Raw genomic sequence first — 22015 nt, forward strand, 5'->3', positions numbered from 1 at the left:
TTTAATGCTACACATTTAAAACATATAAATGAAAGGAATTCGTGTTCGAACTATACTTAAACTCTTTGAGAATAAAAAGAAAAGATGAAAAAAATACATGCCTGTAGCAAATAAAAGCAAACAAAATTAATACTTCACATATGATTAATCCCTGATGCTACTGTAATACGATTTTTAGATATCCATATACCCCCCGTTTATGATAATCATTTATTGAAAAAAAAACCAAACAAACAAACAGAAGCATTTATATATTTTGGTTACTTTTCAACACCTTTAAAGCTAATTTTAAAAAAAATCTTAATCAATACAAAAGTTTTATGGGCGTCATCATGAACTCGTGGATCGTTACGGTGTATCCATCTGCACCATGAAAACTGATTTGTTCAACGTGTCATAGTTTTTCTTTCATCTTTCGTCTATCCTGGACTTGACCTTTCATGACAACTCGGTGGGTGTTTCTAGAAAAGCAGAGGACGCTTATCCTACCGGTGTACTTGGTCCATGCTCCCAGTCTTTAGCGAGACCGAGTTGTTTATTTATTTTTTTTGCTTTGTATCAATATTTTTGTTATTTTATGTTCTTTGTTGTGTGAGTCTGTTATCCATGTCAATTCTTTGTCCCTGGATTACATTCTTTGATTTCCGCTAGAATTTTGATTCCCTTGATTACTCTTTTATTAATATAGTAACATAGTGGAATGATACGGCCGCAGATCAAATCATGCCAAGACTCTAGTAAACCAAAACAGCAGCCTAATCAGATATGACGTGCATACAATACCTGTACTACAGAGTAGGACAAATATTTACTTTCCCGTTTTGCCCTGATGAACCTGCTCCTTCGGTGTTCAAAAGTGAGCAATACTCCCATTTAGTAACAAATGGGAAGTGGTATCCTCCGGTAATTCCGGGGGAACCTTTTAAGCCATAAATTTATTCATTTTTAATATTTGTATTAATTTAACTGTCCATAACGTGCTCTCATATGGAACATAGGTACAACCAAATAACATGGGCCGGGATGAATAAACATCTTTAGATTTCAGAGTCCCACCCTCTTAAATTTACATGAACGCCGCTGTGACAAGAAAAAAGGCATTAAATCAGAAATAAACATAGTGCTTAAATGTTTCAGAATCGGATTCATCAAAACTATTATTGTCTTGTTGCAAGCTCAATAACATTTAAATCCCAGCTTCACAAGTATTTGAAGTCATACAGTAACCACGATTTAGAGTGCAAGCGAATAGAATCGGCAATCATCACAATCTGTGTGTCATTTGAAATCACTAATAAATTCAAACCACCCTTAGCTGTCATCTCGCTGTTGGTGGATTTCACTTGCCTACATGAAGCTGAAATTAAAATGAATAATAATAATAATAATAATAAAAGGCAGCTGTATCTCTGGTGTACACAGAGTACACAAATATTGTTTAATTAGAGGTTGGTGCGCGTTCAAAGAAATTAATGTTTTAAGTGGTAATGATTGCAACACAAGTGAGAAAGTGAATGATGCATCAGCTTCCCCTAGACGAGAGGAAATTTCATTAAAACAGATTATTAGGTATTTCTGATAATTGTAATTAATAGATGTACTTTATCGGTACATGATTATAACCAGAAAATTGATACCCAGAATGACATTTGTGTCGTATTCGAACTCCAATGAAGACACCCGAAGTAAATGTAAAGTGCAAGGCAAATTTCAGCAAGAAAACTGTTAGTATAAATATTTTCCCATCTTAAAACTATTACCTGAATGCGGAAAAAGGGCTTGGAGAAAACATTATGAAGACAATGACAGACAGAATCACATAAAAAAAATACAGTATGATATTACTTTTATATAGATTTATAATATCTGGAAAGTTTTCCATAAAATGTAAAAGTGCTTTGTTTTGAGAAGAAATTTGTAAAAATATATTGCAGATGCCCAATCTCTTGTACTTAATACTTCGTATTTACTTTCCAAGGTCCCAATGTAATGTTATAAATGATATTTAGGAAGTTCATAATCAATAGTTAACAGATAAAACTCTATACATCCATGAAATGATGATAGCATTTTACAGTGACATACTATTGTTCTATTGTTTAAAAATTACCTACCGCGGTATCTGAAATTTCTTGTTAAATACCATGTAGATTGGTAATGTAATTCAGTGTAGAATAAATTGCTTATCTAAACAGGTGCCTTCTATGCTCAATCATGTCATGACATAAATTGTAAAGAATACATAACATCACATGCAACAAGTTTCCTTGATTTTAAACGTTTTTTGTACCTTGTTTAAAAGACTGTATCTGTTATTTTCTATCTTACATTAACTATAACATGATAGATCGTTTTGCCGAGAGCCATTTTGATACCACTGTATTTACGTGTATTTCCGGGTATCTTTAAATCTTTCAGATATACATGCAATATTTATTGAACTTCACAAATGAAGTACCAGTCCATTTTACATTCTAAATCGAACAAACGATGCTTTTTAGGTCACCATAGGTATACTTTTAAATACCGATATGTCTGCGGTTTGGTTAAAGAGTAATCAAGGGAACCAAGATTCTAGCAGAAATCAAAAGATTGTAATCCAGGGAGAAAGACAAAGACTGGACATGGAAAATAGACAAATACGACAAAGAACATAAAGCAACTAAATAATACATACATAGTAACAAAGGTAAATGAGCAACTCGGACTCCACTAAAAGTTGGGAGTATGGACCAAGTGCATCGGTAGGGTAAGCGTCTTCTGCTTTTCTAGAAACATACATTCATTTCTCCCTAAAATCAGCCTTTTAAACCGAATCAAGAACTGTAATTCTTGCAAAGAGTGAATTTTATGATCAATTTATATAATTTTATTTCCAAAAGTGCCAAAAACGTATGACAAACTTAGACTGGTTTTGTGGTCTGAAACAACTGTTACTGAGCACGTTATAAATGTGAATATGGTGGGTGTTGGACATGCATGAATCACCCTTCTCTGATTGTAAAGACAGCAACATAAATGAAGCTAATCTGTACAAACTAAACAAACCAATACGACAAAAACTAACCAAACTCACCACAATAAAACTAAAAATAATAATAATAATAATAAGATAATGATAAACTAAGAATAAAAATCCAAGGGAAGACATTTAGTGCGACTAGAGTTAACACATTAAAAGAGGGAATGTCTAAACAAGAGTTATCTAATCATTGAATTATCTGACCATTAATACTTTTCATAGGATATTCATACCTGTCATCTCTTCTCAAATAGGTTTGTCATCTTAATTCAATTGGTAAACTAGTACTCGATTAAAACTTCTAGTTGACTGCGAAAACATATATTGCAATATAATGTAACGTTTTATTAAACTGTTTATAGTTTATATGCAATAGTGAAGCTACATTATAAATGAACATAGGGAATCTATTTTTTTCTCAAATCACATTACAAAACAAACATAAAAAACAATCTAAAATCAACTGATGACAAAAGTACTCACTTTATGAATAAATGTATGTTTATAACTACTTACAATACACACGCTTGTACCTTCTAGAATAAAAAAGACGGTAAAAGAAAAATCAAAACATTAACTATACAAAGTGTAGAAATAACAATACTCAACGTCAATTGTTTTCTTTTATAACATTCAGTCAATTCAATCTCTCGAAATAAAACGTAGACTGCTTAATTATCATTGCAATTTAAATTTAGTTATTGTTTTACATTATGCTTTAACTATGATTGATATGACTTAAACAATCAATAGTGCATTCTTAAATCATACAGGTTCAAAGTAGAACAAAATTGCATTGCACTACATGATGTCTTTACTTAACGTTATTTATGTTTGTTCAATCACATATTAGTTCACATCAAGGAAGCGTTGATTTAAAGCAAAAATGATACTATGAGTTTTTGAAAATACGACATGTTGCAGAAAGCCTTTTATAATGAAAGAAAATATCAATAATATTCATGTAAATAAAAGCAATACGTTTGGTTTTAATGAATTGTATAAGTCACTTAATTAAAATGGAAAATATACTCATAGATGCTGTCTAACATTATGCATTACAATAAAGCAATAAATTTAGAGGAAACAAATTCTATTGCAAGTTCTTCCAATGCAAACATGTTAACATCTAGATCTGCCGAACAGATAAAAACTTTTTTAAAGTCTAACTTGTCCATTTTGAATTTTGAACGAGGGTTATAAATGAATAAAACTTTCATTATAATAAAATAAATTGCTTTAATTTCTATTATCTATTCCGACTATACATGCCTTATCTTTGTTCAATAGTTATCTATGTGCTACCATATAATGTACCACATGTTTGCGTAAGAATACGGTTTAATCTATAACTAGTAGGATGGTTATTACCTTGGAATTCCACTATCAAAATATCATATATTGGGTTCGCTTGTGGATCGGTATAAAATACAGATTCGATGCCTGTTGTTATATCATAACACTTTATTGTGCTATTTGAATATTCTGAGTAGAATACTACATCACCGTAAATAGCGACTCCAAAAGCATTTGAAGTTTTTTTAAAAGCTCCAAAAGTTGATCCATTAAAATATGATGTCGATATTCCAGGCTGTTCATTTACTGACCAAAATAACCGTTGATCCCTTTTATCTGTGAATGCAAAACTTATTATCTGCACGGAAAACACCAAATAAATAAATACAGTAATAAATAAATAAATAAATAAATACATTAATAAATACAGTAATAAATAAATAAATACAAAATCTGTATGACACGCTGATAATAATTATGATAGTTTATAAATCATTTAGTTTTAATATTCTTTATTTGTCTTTATTTCATGTCAAAAAACACAAAATAAATATGCTAGGTAATTCAGTTCAAGTTTTTATTGCATTAAATCAATCGGCCAAAATAAATTACTTTCAATACTTCTAATGACAATGACAAATGCCTACTTTTTGTTGTATTTTCTCAATCATCGAAACAAAATGAAAATCAATTAAAAATTGTTATTTTCTGACCTTAATTACATCATAATTTGTATCCTTACAATTGAACTTGAGATAAGGGATACTACAGATACTGTAAATTTAGCCTCATATCTTAGTTTTAGAAGTAATCAAAAGAATGTAATCCAGGGACAAAGACCAGACATGGAAAACAATATTAAAAATGAAAATGGAATGTTGAGCTTAATTTGAACATACATTGCTGCTATATTTATAAAAAAAATAGTATAATATATGTTTGTTATAATATAACAATGTCTAAGTTAAGTATAAGCTTTTCTCTTTCCCCATTACTTTGCCAAATCGATAAATTGAGTGATTTTTTTCATTTTTTTATTAACGGCAAGATATATTTTGTTTGCAATAAGAGTGACTATATTGCATCATCACTGCAGAAATTCAAAACGCAAAACTACTACTTATCATGATTATAGGTGAAATAGGACTTTAGAATTCGATTTTGTTGATAAATTAAGAAAAAAAGATATTAGAAAAGAAAGACGGCAATTCACTGAATACATAAAATTCTTTGGTTCTCGGTTGTTTTGTTATATTAAAAATTGAAGAAAATAGAATAAGTTACTAGTTAGACTATTTACTCACTTATATCTACATCAATTGGATCGTGAATCAGTGTTATTGTCTGACAAAACGACGATGCATTAAAATTATTTAGTTCACATCTGTGTATGTCTGCAACGTATTCTGCAATATACAGCCACCTTGAAATTTAAAGTTATGCTATAACAGTTTTTTGCAAGAATTACGAACAAATGGTAAGGATCGCACACGTAATTCCATATTTACTGATTTTTTTTAAACAAAAATCAAAAACTATTTATGTAATATTTAGGGATTAATAAGATTTAATATAACGTTTATGAAAAGAAAAGCAATAATTAAAGTCTTTTGTTAACAATAAAAATGTGAAACTTACAATTTATTTCTACAATTGACCTATTATCTCATATAATGCTTAACAAGTCATTAAATACTGCCATTACGTATGATTTTTATAGTGCGTTTTTTGTAAAAGAACATTTAAATTGTAGACAGTCTGTATACATGAAAGGTGTCGGTGAGCCATTTGATCAATAAGAAAAAGGATAGTAATCAACCAGCATTTCGAGAGCCGCACCTCATAATAAATTGAATATTTTCCCGGTTGTCGATGTTACAATGACGTCTATATTTGTTTGTATTAACGTCTTTGTCCTTACAGAGAAACAATATACAACAAGTTATCAGAAAGGTGAATCCAGATCAGAGTTGTGATATTGCTTAAACCATTTGTAGTAACACAGAGACAAACATAATGGGCAGGATACCTGTTTCTTTCATCAACTTTCACAGCATATGGCAAAGGAAATCTCCTTGCTATAACAGCGTTTGACCCGTCAAGATTTGCTTTCATGAGACGACCTGTATTAGTTAGTATATAATACAATTTTGTCTCCACCGGATCAACTGCAGGTCCAGCACAAAATCCGTTACACAGGGTTATAATTACTTCGTAATTTAAGGAATTAGTTGATTGAGAATATGGAGCTCTGAATAAAATAGGAGCACACCAATATATTTATCAAATTATCCGAATAGTTACGTGTATATAAAATGTATAATCATCATTTGCCGTACGAAAGAAAAAAAATACATAATACATCTATACAATGAAATTTTAAAAAAAGCATCGAAAATAATTCAGAACTTAATACAAGCAAGATAAAAATTTCAAGAACTAGTAGTAAAGAAGCAACCTACGGTAAGTCGGTGAAATATTAAAAGTAAGCGACTCTAACTGGATAGAACGATCATCATGTTCATCGTACGTTTTTTTGTCGTCTTCGTCAAAATTGAGACTATGAAATTCATTATGTATAAAGTTTTTCATAGTTCTGTTTGATATGGACAATATGAAGTTATCGTTATAGTGCAGAATGACATATATCTTTCAGAGTCTACTCGAAGTACTGAATTGCATACCTATTGTAGAATCCACTTTGTATCATTAGGATATAGGTATAACAACACTATTCAATATTCACTATTTTATAAAATTTGTCACCTCATTATTCTCTCAGAGTCGTCTAACCAGTACAGATAACCATGCTGTGCATCATAATCTAAATATCTAACGTCTGTCATATTGTGTAGAAGTTGCTTTACTTCGCCTGTTTGTATATCAATACTCTTGATGACGAGCACTTGCAAATAATAAGCTTGCAGCATAACCTGCAGTATATAAGGAAGCAGTAGTTACTTATTCATAAAATTATCTGAAAGTAAACAAAGAGTTGTAAGTCATAGCACAACTTGGCGCAAGGTTCATCATATCGGCAAATCATTTGAAAGTGTATATTTTTGTAAATGAACGAAATCTGTAATTGTTTTCCTGTCATCTTTTGTATTTAGTATATAGGTTTTATACGCAAGAAATGAGTAAGCCAAACTAGAATTTGATAAATCATTGTTTTGTCAATATATGACAAACAATAACATCTTTAATTCGCTCAAATAATTCTCAAAGTTACCATTTTATTTGGTCTCATTCAAAAATCAAGTTTTGACACTTAAATGTATTTCAACTGGCATTGCATTCAACATACCAGTCAGCTTGAAAATCCAAAAATTTTGTTTCAACACGGAGGAAAATGCTAAAATAAAAAGCAACTTACAATTTGATGCAAAAACATTTACATATAAGATGACGCTTAAAATAAAGCATTTTAAGTCCATAACAAATTGGTACAAGTTATACTAGACCGCAAAACCACATTATCCAATTTGTACTGATATTTGAATATTCTTTGTATAGATGTAAATATCAGATTCGATGATAATTTAATACAAATACGCCTAATCGACAAAGGTTTACTTACATAAGCAAAGGTTCAGCTGGTCTGTATAGAAGTATGATGCCTAATTTAATAATCTGATTAAATTTAAACTAATTTATTTTATTAAACGCAGTTAATGTAGGTCTATGCTTAGGAACTAGTTAATTAGAACTTTTAAGTAATGTCATTGTTTCGTAAGCGCAAAATATTAAGTTTTAGAATATGTTGTGTTGTATAAACGTTAACGTCTAGCGGTTTCGGTTGATTTGCAAATGGAACGAATCCGTGTTTTACATCATGAAATCTCAGAAGTCATTCAGAAAGGTATGCAAAAACAAATTCAGAAGATGACCAGATTCTACCTTGTTCGACGAATTAAAAAAGTAATTGTATTAAATTGTACAACTGCATCATTTGGTCAAGAATGTGTGGAAATTTCAAAATCATTCATCGCTTTAGAGAACTTATACCATCTTACAAATGGTGGTGTGTTCCAAGTCAATAAAAGTATGTTCTCTGCCTGTGCTATTGTGTCTCATGATATATTGAAGGGAATACGTTGACCGATTTTTCGTCAGGCAGCTTCCTGACAACGTCTCGCCTAAGCGATGATATATATATATGACTGGACGATCATATACCCATTACGTTTGCTGGTTTGCAGATTCCTTTAGACTTTATATATATATAACGTCTCAGAATGTGACGACTCTATTCGCTACACTGCTCCATCGGATCAAATTGATACAGGGAAGATATGTAAACGTATAGAAAGGTCTGAAAAATTCCCAAAGATGTTAGAACTGTCAAATTTGCGATGCAAATATTTGGTCGTTCCCTACGCGGGACTCGAACTCGTACCTCTGTGACATCTATGGCAACACCGCCTGCACAAAGTCCAGCGCCATAGACCACTTGGTAAGCTAGGCTATATAAAAATACGAAAAATCGGCCAACGTATTCCCTACAATATTACAATATATCATGAGATACATTAGCATCAGAACATCACACTGCCTCAGAAAGACTTCAGAGATATAACAATATGACGGTGATTAACAGAGGTATGTAATTAGAGTACAAATAGCTCTATCTCTCATAGTGAAAGCCTAAAATCATATAATGTGTTATTTTGCATATATACATTAATTGATTATATTAAATTATTAATATATTTGTATTGGGACCTTTATGATCATTCTCTCTCTCCGTTACAGTTGTTCGTTCTTGTAAGACTGGTTAGTTAATGAAAATCCTTTACGATGTCATACGAATATACAGATTTGTTGATATTTGTTTTTGTTTTTGTGTTTTTATTTTGCACAAACGTTTGAACGCTATTTTGTTTAAAGAACATTAAAATATGCAATGCCACAGCACATGCCTTTCATCAACAGAGTAACATAAAAACATGCAGTTTTATTTCCTCAGAAACACCTTGATATTTATGAGATATAAATGATGCTCCGAAAATAAAGGTGAAATAAAATGTCCTTTATGATGACAATGGGAATATAAGGAAACTTGATGAAGTCCAAAAAAGATGCAATATAATTTTATAGAATAATAAACTTTGCATATTCAGCTATCTATAATTTGGAGGTATTTTTTTAAATGAACAATGATGTTTTTCGCACCTCCTCTATGTGTATAACAGCTGTAGTTCACATTCTGTGGGAAACAATGGTCGGACATATAACCCCATCCAGACGGGATGAACGGACACATCTATGCCCAAAACTTTAAATCGGTAAGCATAATTAAATTTAGATAATTATTTCTGTTCACCTTTTAAACAGGGGCCGTGGTTTGGTAAAATGAAAAGACACGGAAATCTTCTGCCATGAATAGCAATCGAACGTAATTCTACGCCTCGACAAAGGCGCGAAATTAAGCGTTGAAATCGATTCATGAATAAGATTAGGGGTGTTTATCCTGATTTGCAAGTATCAAAACTTGTTGGCGAGGTGATAATAACTCTGTCGGAATAACCAATAGTATGGTTACATCTATTATATCATGTTGAAACATTGATAACTTCGTTGATTCAATCCGTATAAAAAAATCTTTCATGGATTACAATCGAATATAATTCTACGCCAAAAGTTCGTGTCAATAATGCAAAACTAAAAAATCATGCAAAAGGTCGTCGAATTTATAGCATATCATCAAAAGTATTAAGAATTTTACACTTAAACGTTGTAGTGAACGTCATCGAATGAATCGATGTGTAAATTACCTGCCCGAAAAGTTATCTGGTATTTATAAATAAATGGCTAACTGACACATGTCTCTGTTTTCAAAATTAAACAAATTTCGGCTTTCTTTTATCTTACAAATACACGATACACGTTTACAAGTAATATAATAGTTTTGAACGTATTAGACATTTTGATTATATCAAAAACTTTGATGATTTTGTTTTTCAATACAGATCAAACTTTATGTCTACGTTTGCAGAAGAAACATTCATTAGAAGTCTTTAAAGCCGCTGAGAAGAATTCAACCATCCAGTATTTTACAGTTTTGTCTTAGTATAAATTACTAAATAAACAAGCAAATGGGCATTATAGATTTAAATTTATACCGAGCACATTTTGACTCACATGAAGTCCACCACTTTATTAAATTTCCACACGTATAGTAGGTATCGATAAGTGGATACATGTTAATTACAATGATACAGTATAGTGCATTATAGTAATTTTCACGTGTATCGAATCAGTGATTCCTACGCGAATAGTCAATTATGCCTGGTATAACAGATGAAGGTATGCAATTGGATGTTTTTTTCAAACTGTGGGTCATTGTATATGATTAGCTGCGGAACCGTAGCTCTATCTTTGCGGACTATACAGCTACCTTGATTTACATTGAAAAAAATCGATTTGGAAACAATGAAACAGTTGTGCCTATTTGTGCTGCGTATTATTTCGTAATGCCTATAATGGATGCTATATGAAAATATGTCGTATCGTTAAATATTTTTCTAAGATATTGCCTATTAGCTGCGAGTATTCATATCCTGCTCATTACAGTGATGAATGCACAAAACAAAACGTTGATCCCACCTGCTACTAGACACTATCTTGGAATAAGCCAATATCCACTATAGGATGACGTGACGATACAAATATAGACCTACATTCCAGTATAGTCCTTTCAATACTTTTATTATAGTGCAGGAGTTTGTGTAAGACTGTTGTAATCGAAATTTCAACATAAGTTCAAGATCTCAAAATTGAGGATATTAAGGCTGCATACAAGAAAGGGAAAAGCGGGTTTATACTAAAAATTATTATCTTAATGTTGTTGATTTAAGATAAATACTAGGACATGCATTTATCCTCATCTTCAACATAAATCATATCGTTATAAAAACACACAGACAAAAGTCTTCAATGCAAGACTGTCTTCGTTTTTAGTGAAACAAGTTGAACAAAGATCTTTTCGATTTAAATCTTATTCCTCATTCATTATTACTATGCGGAGAAACATAATTTAACTTATTGTTCAACTTTCATCAAACAATCTTATCAAACAATTGTAAGGGTCATAATGTTATATTCGTCCGACATTTTGATAGAAAGGTTTCAATTAAATTTATCATAAAGAATGATATGTTGTAGGTTTATGCATTGCTTATACAAGCGAGTACATGGAAGTTATCAGCATCTTTTTACATCCTTAACGGGTCTCTTTCTTATATGAACAATTTCTGAAAATATAACAGTTTTTCACGAAAGACCGGAATATTTTACACATAATCTGTGACGGTAATCTGGTCCCCGACTGACTTATTTTTTTTCGAGGCGGGATATGTTCCTTAATAGCAAGTGGAACAGCCTATCAATATCCGTAAATACATGAAACTGTAACCAAACTTTACAATATTGAATGAAGCAGAAAAAATTAAAGGAATACAATTACAACGACTTTGTATTTTAATCATAAGAATTAGCTCATATCTATGTTCGTTTATTGATCCTGATAAATGCTTCTTTCTTATTTTTTAGTTGTAACACTTCCATTTTATGGCCCTACCTGCCGACTTCCTAACGCTTTTGCAAACAATCACTGGGGACCATCTTAGTGATGTTATTTGTACGTATATACACATTGCTCTTCAGTTCAATTTGTGCTTTCGATAACGATTGTGCATTTTCTTTGATTTGCGAAAATCGTATGTATACTTCGACCAAGAATTAAGTTGATAATTGCGTTATAAGATTAACGGAAAATACGTTGAGCATATTACTTCAATCTATTCACATGAAAGTTAATAACACAGTTACAGAACTGATATACGATAAAGCAAAAGAAAACAAAAAAACAAAACAAAACAAAAAAAAAAAAAAAAAGAAAACAAAACAAAAACAAAGAAATAATAAAAAATAAAAAAAATAAAAAAAAGAATCTATAATATATTAGTATAGAACAAAAATCAGATAAACTATTTTATAGCATTATTGTCATTATAACATTCATTTATTTCAGTTAAGTACTTGTCTGGATCTTTCCAAACATTAATATTTATACTGTTAAGGTAATTGAAATATATCTTCGATGCAAACGACGGGCTTAACCGTTAAATCGGGTTATCAGAGGAACCACGATTATCCGTTTTTGTACATACCTATTTTGATGGGGATGAAGAGATTAGTTGACCATCAAAACCAATGTATTATAGTCAACTACAGAAGAATTAAGGGAGAATATTAATTTAGTGTTCATATTTGAATCTTGAAAAAATATTTTCGTTCATAACATAACTAAAATAGAGCGACATGTTGTACTCCTAATCTCAGAACTGTACATTCGTCTATGATTGTCATAATTATATAATATTGCACCACCTTATGTTGCAGATAGGTGCGATAGAACCGTCTTTTATAGCTTCATGCGAGATCAAAGTACACCTCTTTAATACCATATACATGTGTTCAAAGTGTGGTTTTACTTGTATTAGAGTGGGAAGTTTATATTAGAAGATGAAATGATATATCCGAGAAAACCAATTTCCGAGTTCTTTTGATTGAGAAACATTCGGGTCATAGCAGTTACGAAGTCAATCGATATTTGGGCACATGACCACTCCACTTACTATTTCGTCTTACCCAAAGTATTCTGATCCTAGCCGATTGATGTACTTTTGCGTTATACAACAAAGTTGTACAATCAAAAGCTTTATATGAAGTCATTACGTATAAAACGTTGCAACACAAGTTCTAATGAACAGACACAACATAGTGGTAAGATATCAAGTATATTTTCGAAAACGGAATACACTTATTTAGCTTGTACTGTACAAATTTACAATGTCAAAAGAAGATACATGGAATAGAACATCAATGTATGAAATTCCCTATGCTTTATTTACCACAATACAAGTTTAAATCGGATATTACCATTTCAAGAACTGACGCAGATATATACAGTGTCTTCTTAAAAATTGTTGATTCTAAAAATGTATTCTTATTTGAAATTAAAACTAGAAGAGTCATGCTTTTTGATTTTCCCTTGAAACGGGCACATTGAAATTTGTGAAGATACGGAGCAGCGTCTGACGTTTGAAATTCAATCTTGACGCTGCAGCCAGCCTTCCCAAAAAGTGCAAGATTTTGCAAAGTCGGGACAAAGTGAATAAATTAAGGCGATATTATCCGATTGTCAAAAGAATTTGAATTGCATAATGTCCAAGAGTTTCAAAAGGCCTGTCTGTAGCGATTAGTTTGAGACAAAAGGAACATCTGCCGCTGCGTTGAGCTTGTAAGAATATAACAAAAGGTGAAATATTACATTTTGCTGTCTAATTGTGGATAATTTTTACATGTAAATTCAACCTCTTTTTCATTAGAACAATTCTGATGCCTCATAAAACGCTGTAAATTAGCGTCAATAGAACAACAAACTATGTATATTATCAATTAATATTTATGTTAACATGATAACTTTTACAAGGTTCCAACACACAAAACTAATTTGCTTTGTATGGTCCCGTCTGTTTTCATCTAAAGGAGACCAAAAACAACCGTTTTATATGATTTTTTACGAGTGCTAAAATTTGCAAGTATATTATATTGTATTGCTGTCGTCGTTAGTTGTAGTATGGTGCGGTAAAACTGGTTTTTGTCTGTGCGACGGGGTCACTCTATTTACATTGTACTTAAAAACTCTAACATGTTGCCACTGATGTTTGATGAATTTTGGGCACACTTTCATTGGATTCCTTATGAAATTCCCTGCATGCGTTTATCAATCAGATTTCAGATAGCTTTTTTAAGGTTCGAGTTATAAGGGACCACATCCTAAAAAATCTAGATTATTAAAAGTTTAGAGTGATAGTTACAGAGAACATTGAATGTGAAACGGCATTTCTTCTGTTTATGATATTCCAGTAAATAGTTGATACAATGACACACTATCAAGTATAGCTCTGCGTATTCCGTGTAACTACACTTTGACATTGTGATTTTAGTAGTTAGTTTAAGCAAATTATACATAACTGAGCTACTTTAATTATGTGTTACGACATCATTACCGACATCAACGTAAAACATTGAATAACACACGGTATTGGTGTGATAGTATTAAAAATGATAATAATCATTACTTATGTATTTGAAAGTACAGAATTTCCATTAATGTTTCGTTTGAGAAGAGTCTAATGTATAAGAACTACATTAATTTACAAATCTTAAAAAGAGACCACTCTTTTAATATTCTAACGCTTAAAACATAACACTAAGGCGATATATAAAATGATGTAAGATAAGAAAATTGAAATACAACAAGAAAAGAAAATAAATGTTTCACACACAAAATACTGGAATTCTGTTAACTTAGAATAGTTATTTCCTTCAAAGTCTACTACCAGAATCATAAAATGTTAGGCTACGCCATGCACGGTGCACTTCTGTCTAGGTTTCTGTGCAACTGCCTTTACTAATTTTGTAAACGGGACCCAATAAGGTAATTGAATAAAATACAGTCGAACTCGGATTAGTCGAAACCTCGGATAACTCGAGGTAATCGTTCAGTTCCCTCAATAGGACTTCGGGGTTAATTAACCCTGATGTCTCGAAGTCAACTAATTAGTCGGAAAACTGATTGCTTTATTACAAACCATGATCGAAGGGTGTTTTAACAACAATTAGCGTGGCTTTTAAAATCAATTTGTTGACACTCTTTATGGTTTTATTTGTTTATTTAATTAGTTTAAAATTGCGCGTGTTGTTAAAAGAAGCGAATTTTATAAATAACACGTGGAAATTTAGTGATATCGGATATTTTGGTATTTTGAAAAAAATTATAAAAAATACAAATGATTTGTAATGGTATCTGACTATTCAATGAAACATCAAACAGACGATAGTAAGGGTATTTCAACGACTACATTCGTTTCGCTAGTAACTCTGAAATTTTATCGTAATGTTGTAGAGCATATGGTTTGACGAAACTCCTGATTGTGTATCAAACAAAGCAGCGTGTTATGAACTATGACGTTTTTGATATAGAAAAAATAAAAAGGAAATTTCACTAAAACACTTGGTGCCGTTCAGTATTTCAAACATGATTTACAACATACAAACAAATATCTTCCGATATGAATGGCATAACATCACAAAGCACCATGTAAAGTGGAGTACATGTACATGTGCAAGCACAACAAATGATGTAACTACAGAAACAATCATAGACCAAGCTACTAGTATTTCCGGTTATCCTCGACCTCGGATTACTCGAACCTCGAATAACTCAAATTATATTGGGAAATCGGTTAAAAGGCGGTAATTGTATACGTGATGTCTTAAATTTTAGCAAAATTCTAGTCTAATTTACCTCAAACTTAGGTATGCATATTTTTGTAACTGCTCCGATAAAATATGCAGATTATGGGTTGCCATTAAGGCTCATCGGAGGTTAAGAAATTCGTTCAAGTTGGCAGAATTAAAATCATTAGTTTTTAATCTACCTTAATATAAAGTTCATACAATAATTTACAACGTATGTAATGATTGTGTTACTGTTAAAAAGATTACTCTCAGGCTTCTACTATATTCTGTATTTTTAAAAGTAGATATAATGTACTATATTTTTATTATACATTTTTATATTATACATAAACGTTATTTAGATATGAAACTAATGCACATTAAAATTCTTTCAAAGTATTTTGCATTATTAAAAATAAAGATACGCGATAATTTTTTTGTATGTGTGTGTTTTACTTGGCCAGTTTTTTTACTATAGTACTGATAAGGTAAAGATCAAGTAATTAAACTCCACCTAGCGGCAACTATGTTCGAAAATAACGTTATTAAAGAACAACGGACCGAAATTGATCATTGACGTACCATGCTGCCTTCTACAACACAACGAGAACCAATTTATAGCTTTTCTATTACAATTTTGTTTATACTGTAATGTAGTAAGATCGTGGTATATTTCCAGCTGTTATTTGTTTAGATATTGAATTTGTTTTTGGGATTACGATCAAGCTAAATTTTGAAATAGATTAACAATGCTCATTATCGAAATGTACAAAGTTTATATGTTATGCACATGCACTTCCTAAGATGGGCATTTTGTGTTACATAACTTTCAATTTCAATTTCGAGTTGCTCATTTACTTTTGTTACTTTGTATGTATGATTTTTGATACTTTATGTTCTTTGTTGAGTATGTCTGTTTTCCATGTCTAGTCTTTGTCCCTGGATTGCATTCTTTTGTTTACCGCTATAACCTTGGTTCCCTTGATTACTCTTTCATAAATTATCACACATACGGCATAGATTTTAGTTGGTGACCCGTGAAAAGCAAGACATTGTAACTCTAATCCATGCACCTTAACCATGTAATTCTTGCAGTTGGATTATGTCCAACTCTAATCCCTGCACCTGGACCTTGCTGAATTCTAATCCTAGCACCTTGACAATGCTATATCTAATCAATGCTACTCAACTGTAATCAGCTGAAACATTCTTAACGGTCCCCATAGCAACTGGGCCATGCTCAATTCTAACTCTTGCACCTGGTACATGCGCGCACGGTAATTTATTGTAGTGTGTTTTGATAGTTTTTCTTCAGTAAGTTACTACCTTTTCGGTCCATTATTAGTTCTACTACATGTATTTTTATTGTACTTTTAGTCTTTTTCTTAGACAAACGACGTCTGCTATAATATGGTAACAGTTCTGCATACAAAGTAAGCACAATACAAACATTCACCGAGTTCCCGTGAACAGCTATTCCAAAGACGTTCGAAACATTAGCAATTAGCTTATATATATTAATGTCCAATCCGTTGTTGTGCTGATAATATACCAGGAAGCAAACTTTCGTGAGACCAATACATTCGTTCGCCGTTTAAATCTTAACAAAAGTAAATTTCAGTTATGGGATTGTTTAATAACATCGTATGTTATGACATGCCGAGACAAAATATCACTTGTGAAAGTTCCTTTAAACCAAACAACTGAACACTGTATGAAGTTGACTTCATCACATTAGAACCAAACTTATCCTATACCTCTCACTCTACTACACTCCTTTTACTGACCCCACCGCATCATTATACAGATTTGTTGCCATCATTTTGGATATTGGCTTCCACAGACTCTTTCAACCAGTTTGTGTGAAAAGTTAAGATGAAGACAAAACGATCATTTCTTCCACTACCGTTTGTCAACAAAGGTATAGATGCAATTAATTTGGCTAACATCCTCCATCACAAACATTTTACCAACAAAATTCCCCCATATTACAACTTTAAAGTTCTTATTGATGCCGTGGATGACTATGCAAGAAATTGGATAAAAAAAGAACAAGAAGACATAGGTTCTCTGTCAGAATGGTTAAAGACCGTAAGGTCTTTAATTTTGAAACGAATGAAAGTTTAAAGTAGGTCAATGAGTGCCAAGGCTACATCAGTTTTCAAAGACCCCGATTCAGCAAAGAAACTGTCTACTTTACATGACAAATATGTTGTCGCACCAGCAGTCAAAGCCTAAAACAACATTGTGTTTGTCTGCAAAACGTTTTACATCCGGTGTTTATTATCGTGGGGGGGGGGGGTGATATAGAAAATAATAGCAGTGATAAGACCTATACTGCTATCACATTCTCCAAAGAAGAGATTGTGGAAAACCATGTCTGCGCAATCCTCTTTTGGTATCTCTACCAAGGATGATGATTGTGATTTACCGTCTATTTGCTGGTTTCCTAAACTCAACAAGAATCCATACAAGCAAAGTTTCATAGCTAGATCTGCAAAATACACCACCAAACCTCTTTCAAAACTTTTAACGTCTATACTCACAACTGTCAAAGAGGGTTTACAGTCCTACCACAACACTTGTTACTCCCGTAGTGGTATTAATTCAATGTGGATCCTGAAAATATTCGAAAGATCTTTTGGAAACAATCAATTCAAGACTATTATCTGAATATAATAGCATTAAAAAAGATGGTACACCTAGATACAAATATATAGTTCTTGGTAGAGATTCCTCATACATTGTGAGAAATAATTCCAAATCATCTTAAAAAAAAATACAGAGGAAGATGTTTACAAAATTCAGGATTTTCGTCTAGTGTGGTGGACGTATTTTTCAACAAACGGTCGGCACTAAAATGGGAACCACTTGTGCTTCTTTACTCGCTGACCTATTCCTTCAATCTTATGAGGCTGACTTTATAGCTGATCTGATCCGAAAGAAAGAATATCATTTGGCTAGATCCAGTTTCCGCTATATAGATGACACAGACTTTTTGTATCCCGCTAGAACTCTAACAAATAGGCCTCTGGAACAGGGTTATTTTTCTACAAGATTGAAGTCATCACTACAGAAGTTTTATGGTCGTCATGAGTCATCATGAACTCGTGGATCGTTATGGTGTATTCATCTGCACCATTAAAACTGATTTATTCAACGGGTCATATTTGTCCTTTCCTTGTTTGTCTATCCTGGACTTGACTTTTTATGAGCAATTCGGCGGGTGTTTCTAGAAAACCAGAGGACGCTTACCCTACTGGTGCACCTGGTCCATGCTTCCAGTTTTTAGTGGCGTCCGAGTTGCTCATTTGCTTTTGTTACTTTGTATGTATGATTTTAGTTACTTTATGTTCTTTGTTGTGTCAGTCTGTTTTCCACATCTGGTCTTTGTCCCTGGATTACATTCATCTGATTAACGCTATGGCCTTGGGTCCATTGATTACTTCGACATACTATAACCATCACTATTGGTACCAACTATAAACATATGAGGAGGACTCACAGTTTACTTCTACAAATGAAAACAAATCGAGGTCCTCCTTAGATTTGAGTTACCGCTAAATCAATAATGTTTTATCACTCTAATAACTATTTGATGACTGTCTACATCTTAAAGATTTGTAAAACAAGGCCGCTGTAGAAAGAAGAGGGAAACCATGAAATAACCAGGCGTTGTGTGACACATGCAGAATTATATTTCGAAGAAATGATCATTAGAAATTAAAATCTCATGTTTTCTAAACAAAAGAAGAAAATTGTAATTTACCAAAATTGCAAGAACTGCAAAAATACATTCAGAGCACTCGTAAAACTTGAAATAAAAGAGAAAATAACTCTTGTATATTTTCATTCTTAGTTGATTTGTAAAGTAAATATATACTGCAGAAACCACTTTTAATACAGAAAAAAATCACTAATTTTTTTGATATTGTAGTAAGTTTTACATTACACTGGAACAAATGATACTTAGTTTAGCACATATTATGGACATTCTCTCAAGCCTGTTCCCCATCAAAACCGTCATTACTAAATGAACAAAAAAATGCTTTTAACTATTTTCTTTGAAACGCGTGACAACTTTTCCATTTTCAATTATGTTTTTGTCCTTTTTAATGACATTCCAAGTGTATTGGGGTATTCCTCAATTCATACACTGTTTAGCATATTTCAACTGTTACACCGATTTTCTAGACATGAATCAACTACTAGGACAAAGTAGAATTGTACATTGGTTAAAGTGGTATCATTATCTTATTATGATGGTTTTCATATTTTTGTCTCATTTAATTTATAACAAAATAGATTTTATCATTCGATGTGATATAACAATACTTGCCGTTGTTTCGTGAACCTTTCCTCTTTCCAATACTGTTAATAATTACTCGATTGCACGAAAACAATATGATTGCGTATGCTTGTAAAATCGTCGCAGATTTGTTGGTGCTAGTTGGGAGATTTATTTCTGCTGGCACAAACACAAACAGTGCCAACGGACAGCAGCAGCGAACAACGATAGTAAAACCTATAAATGCAAAACCATGACAGAGCAAATGCTACCTTGTCTGTAGTTCGTTGATCATATAATGTTTATGTAAGACCCCAGATTCAGGGATATTTTTTTACTTTCCAAGGCAAAAACAAATATTCAAGCGAATAATAAATATAAATGTAGTTGCAGTCTATATATGGAGTATAACAAACATAATAAACAAGTTGTTTAGTACATATAATATAATACGTATCCCCCAATACGTCTTTTTAAGACCATTTTGTATGTATAGACAGTGTATGCTTTATTACCTAAAGGCTAAAAACCACTAATTCCACTTCCCATAGGCTTCTATGCTAATTTCACAATATTCAATGGCTTCTCTGGACTTTACCTTAACTTTAACCTGCAGATGACTATATATCAGCATGATTCTACATATGTCAGCTCACAATCCTCAGAATGGCATGTGGGGTTAGCAGACTTGCAGTGCAGTACTGGTCACCGGAAGTGAAGGGTCTATAAATAGCATGGGAAATCCCAGTGTTTTCACAAGATAGGGGTATATTTAAAAATCATTATGGAGATTAGGCTTCACATTACAAGAAGCAAAATGCACCTATAAAATGTACAGAAATGTTTTTCCTTTCAGAAACTCTTTAAATTTTTAAAATAAGATGAGAACTTTTTTCACAGCACTAAGAGGAACAGGGGTAATTTCTGCGTAGGACTATTTTTGCGTACGTTCCAAATGCTCATTGGTTGAATTGGTGGTCTGTAACCTAAAGTGTCACTTTTTGTCTTAGAAAAAATAAATAACTATACAGGTATCTTCCTACACACATACTGAATGCATTTGCAAAGTTTCAGTGAAATGTGACAAACACTTTTTTAAATATTTGATTTTTAAATATAGGGTAACCAAGTTGTGCGAGCAAAAAAGTGAAAATATTCTACCATACTGAAATGCATTAAATATTTGCAAAGAACTTTTTCTGACTTTTCAAATAAAAAATATCAATCACAACTTGTTTTTTAACAATATTAATGAAGAAATAGTTTTAAAAGTAATCATTTTCTGAGAAATTGGTCTATTTTTAAAAATTTATTTCTGACATGCCTCCCCCTTTTTCTTGATCACATGTCAAAAATCCTAAATCTTTAAATTTTCACAAAAGGTGATATATTTGGCATTAAATTTGTAAATACAGTGTTTTCACATTAAAACATGACCAGTAAAGGGCACCTAAAGCAAAAAAAGTGCTCAGTAATGGATTTTCCATGTTGCCATAGGGGAATGCTTATATGGCCTTAACCGCAGTAATGAAAGTGAGTTTTTCCTCATTTCTAACCTAATTTTTGCTCAAATCTACACAAAACTTGATTTCAAGTGCTTATTACTACCATATTTAGGTAAATATAGCCCTCAAAGTTTAATATTTGATATTTTTACTAAATTTTCTACACTTTTTACAAGATAGGACATAAAAATCAGCCAAAAAGACCAATTTTCCATAATTTGGACCTATAACTTAAAAAAATGCATATTTTGAAGGATTTTTGTAGTGTATCCCTCTCATGGCAAAGTTAACAAGATCTTCAAGTAGTTTAAAGCTATTTCAAGAAACTTTTCATTTTGCCATGGCTTCAACTTAAGGCTAAAAACCACTAATTCCACTTCCCATAGGCTTCTATGCTAATTTCACAATATTCAATGGCTTCTCTGGACTTTACCTTAACTTTAACCTGCAGATGACTATATATCAGCATGATTCTACATATGTCAGCTCACAATCCTCAGAATGGCATGTGGGGTTAGCAGACTTGCAGTGCAGTACTGGTCACCGGAAGTGAAGGGTCTATAAATAGCATGGGAAATCCCAGTGTTTTCA

The 22015-nt window shown here is 32.1% G+C and overlaps 1 protein-coding gene across 4 annotated transcripts; it reads right to left on the minus strand.

Moving 5' to 3' along the window:
* Window positions 1–930: 930 nt before the first annotated feature.
* LOC148609468 (low-density lipoprotein receptor-like) lies at window positions 931–7812 on the minus strand. 4 transcript variants are annotated; one of them, XM_088541174.1, is made up of 7 exons: window positions 7695–7812; window positions 7085–7251; window positions 6348–6569; window positions 5623–5741; window positions 3256–4654; window positions 2115–2202; window positions 931–1347 (listed from the first exon to the last, which is right to left on the minus strand). In XM_088541174.1, the coding sequence occupies exons 1-5, from the start codon at window positions 7710–7712 to the stop codon at window positions 4317–4319; spliced, it is 864 nt and encodes a 287-aa protein (XP_088397300.1). In that variant the 5' UTR covers window positions 7713–7812; the 3' UTR covers window positions 931–1347; window positions 2115–2202; window positions 3256–4316. The 4 variants fall into 4 exon arrangements, with proteins under 4 accessions (XP_088397300.1, XP_088397301.1, XP_088397299.1 ...); XM_088541175.1 differs by lacking the exon at window positions 2115–2202 and having other exon boundaries at window positions 931–1357; XM_088541173.1 differs by having other exon boundaries at window positions 2115–4654.
* Window positions 7813–22015: the final 14203 nt, after the last annotated feature.

The sequence above is a fragment of the Perna viridis genome, chromosome 8 (assembly GCF_037379345.1).
Source record: "Perna viridis isolate PV_CMFRI_1.1 ecotype Kerala chromosome 8, ASM3737934v1, whole genome shotgun sequence".
Lineage (NCBI taxonomy): Eukaryota > Metazoa > Mollusca > Bivalvia > Mytilida > Mytilidae > Perna > Perna viridis.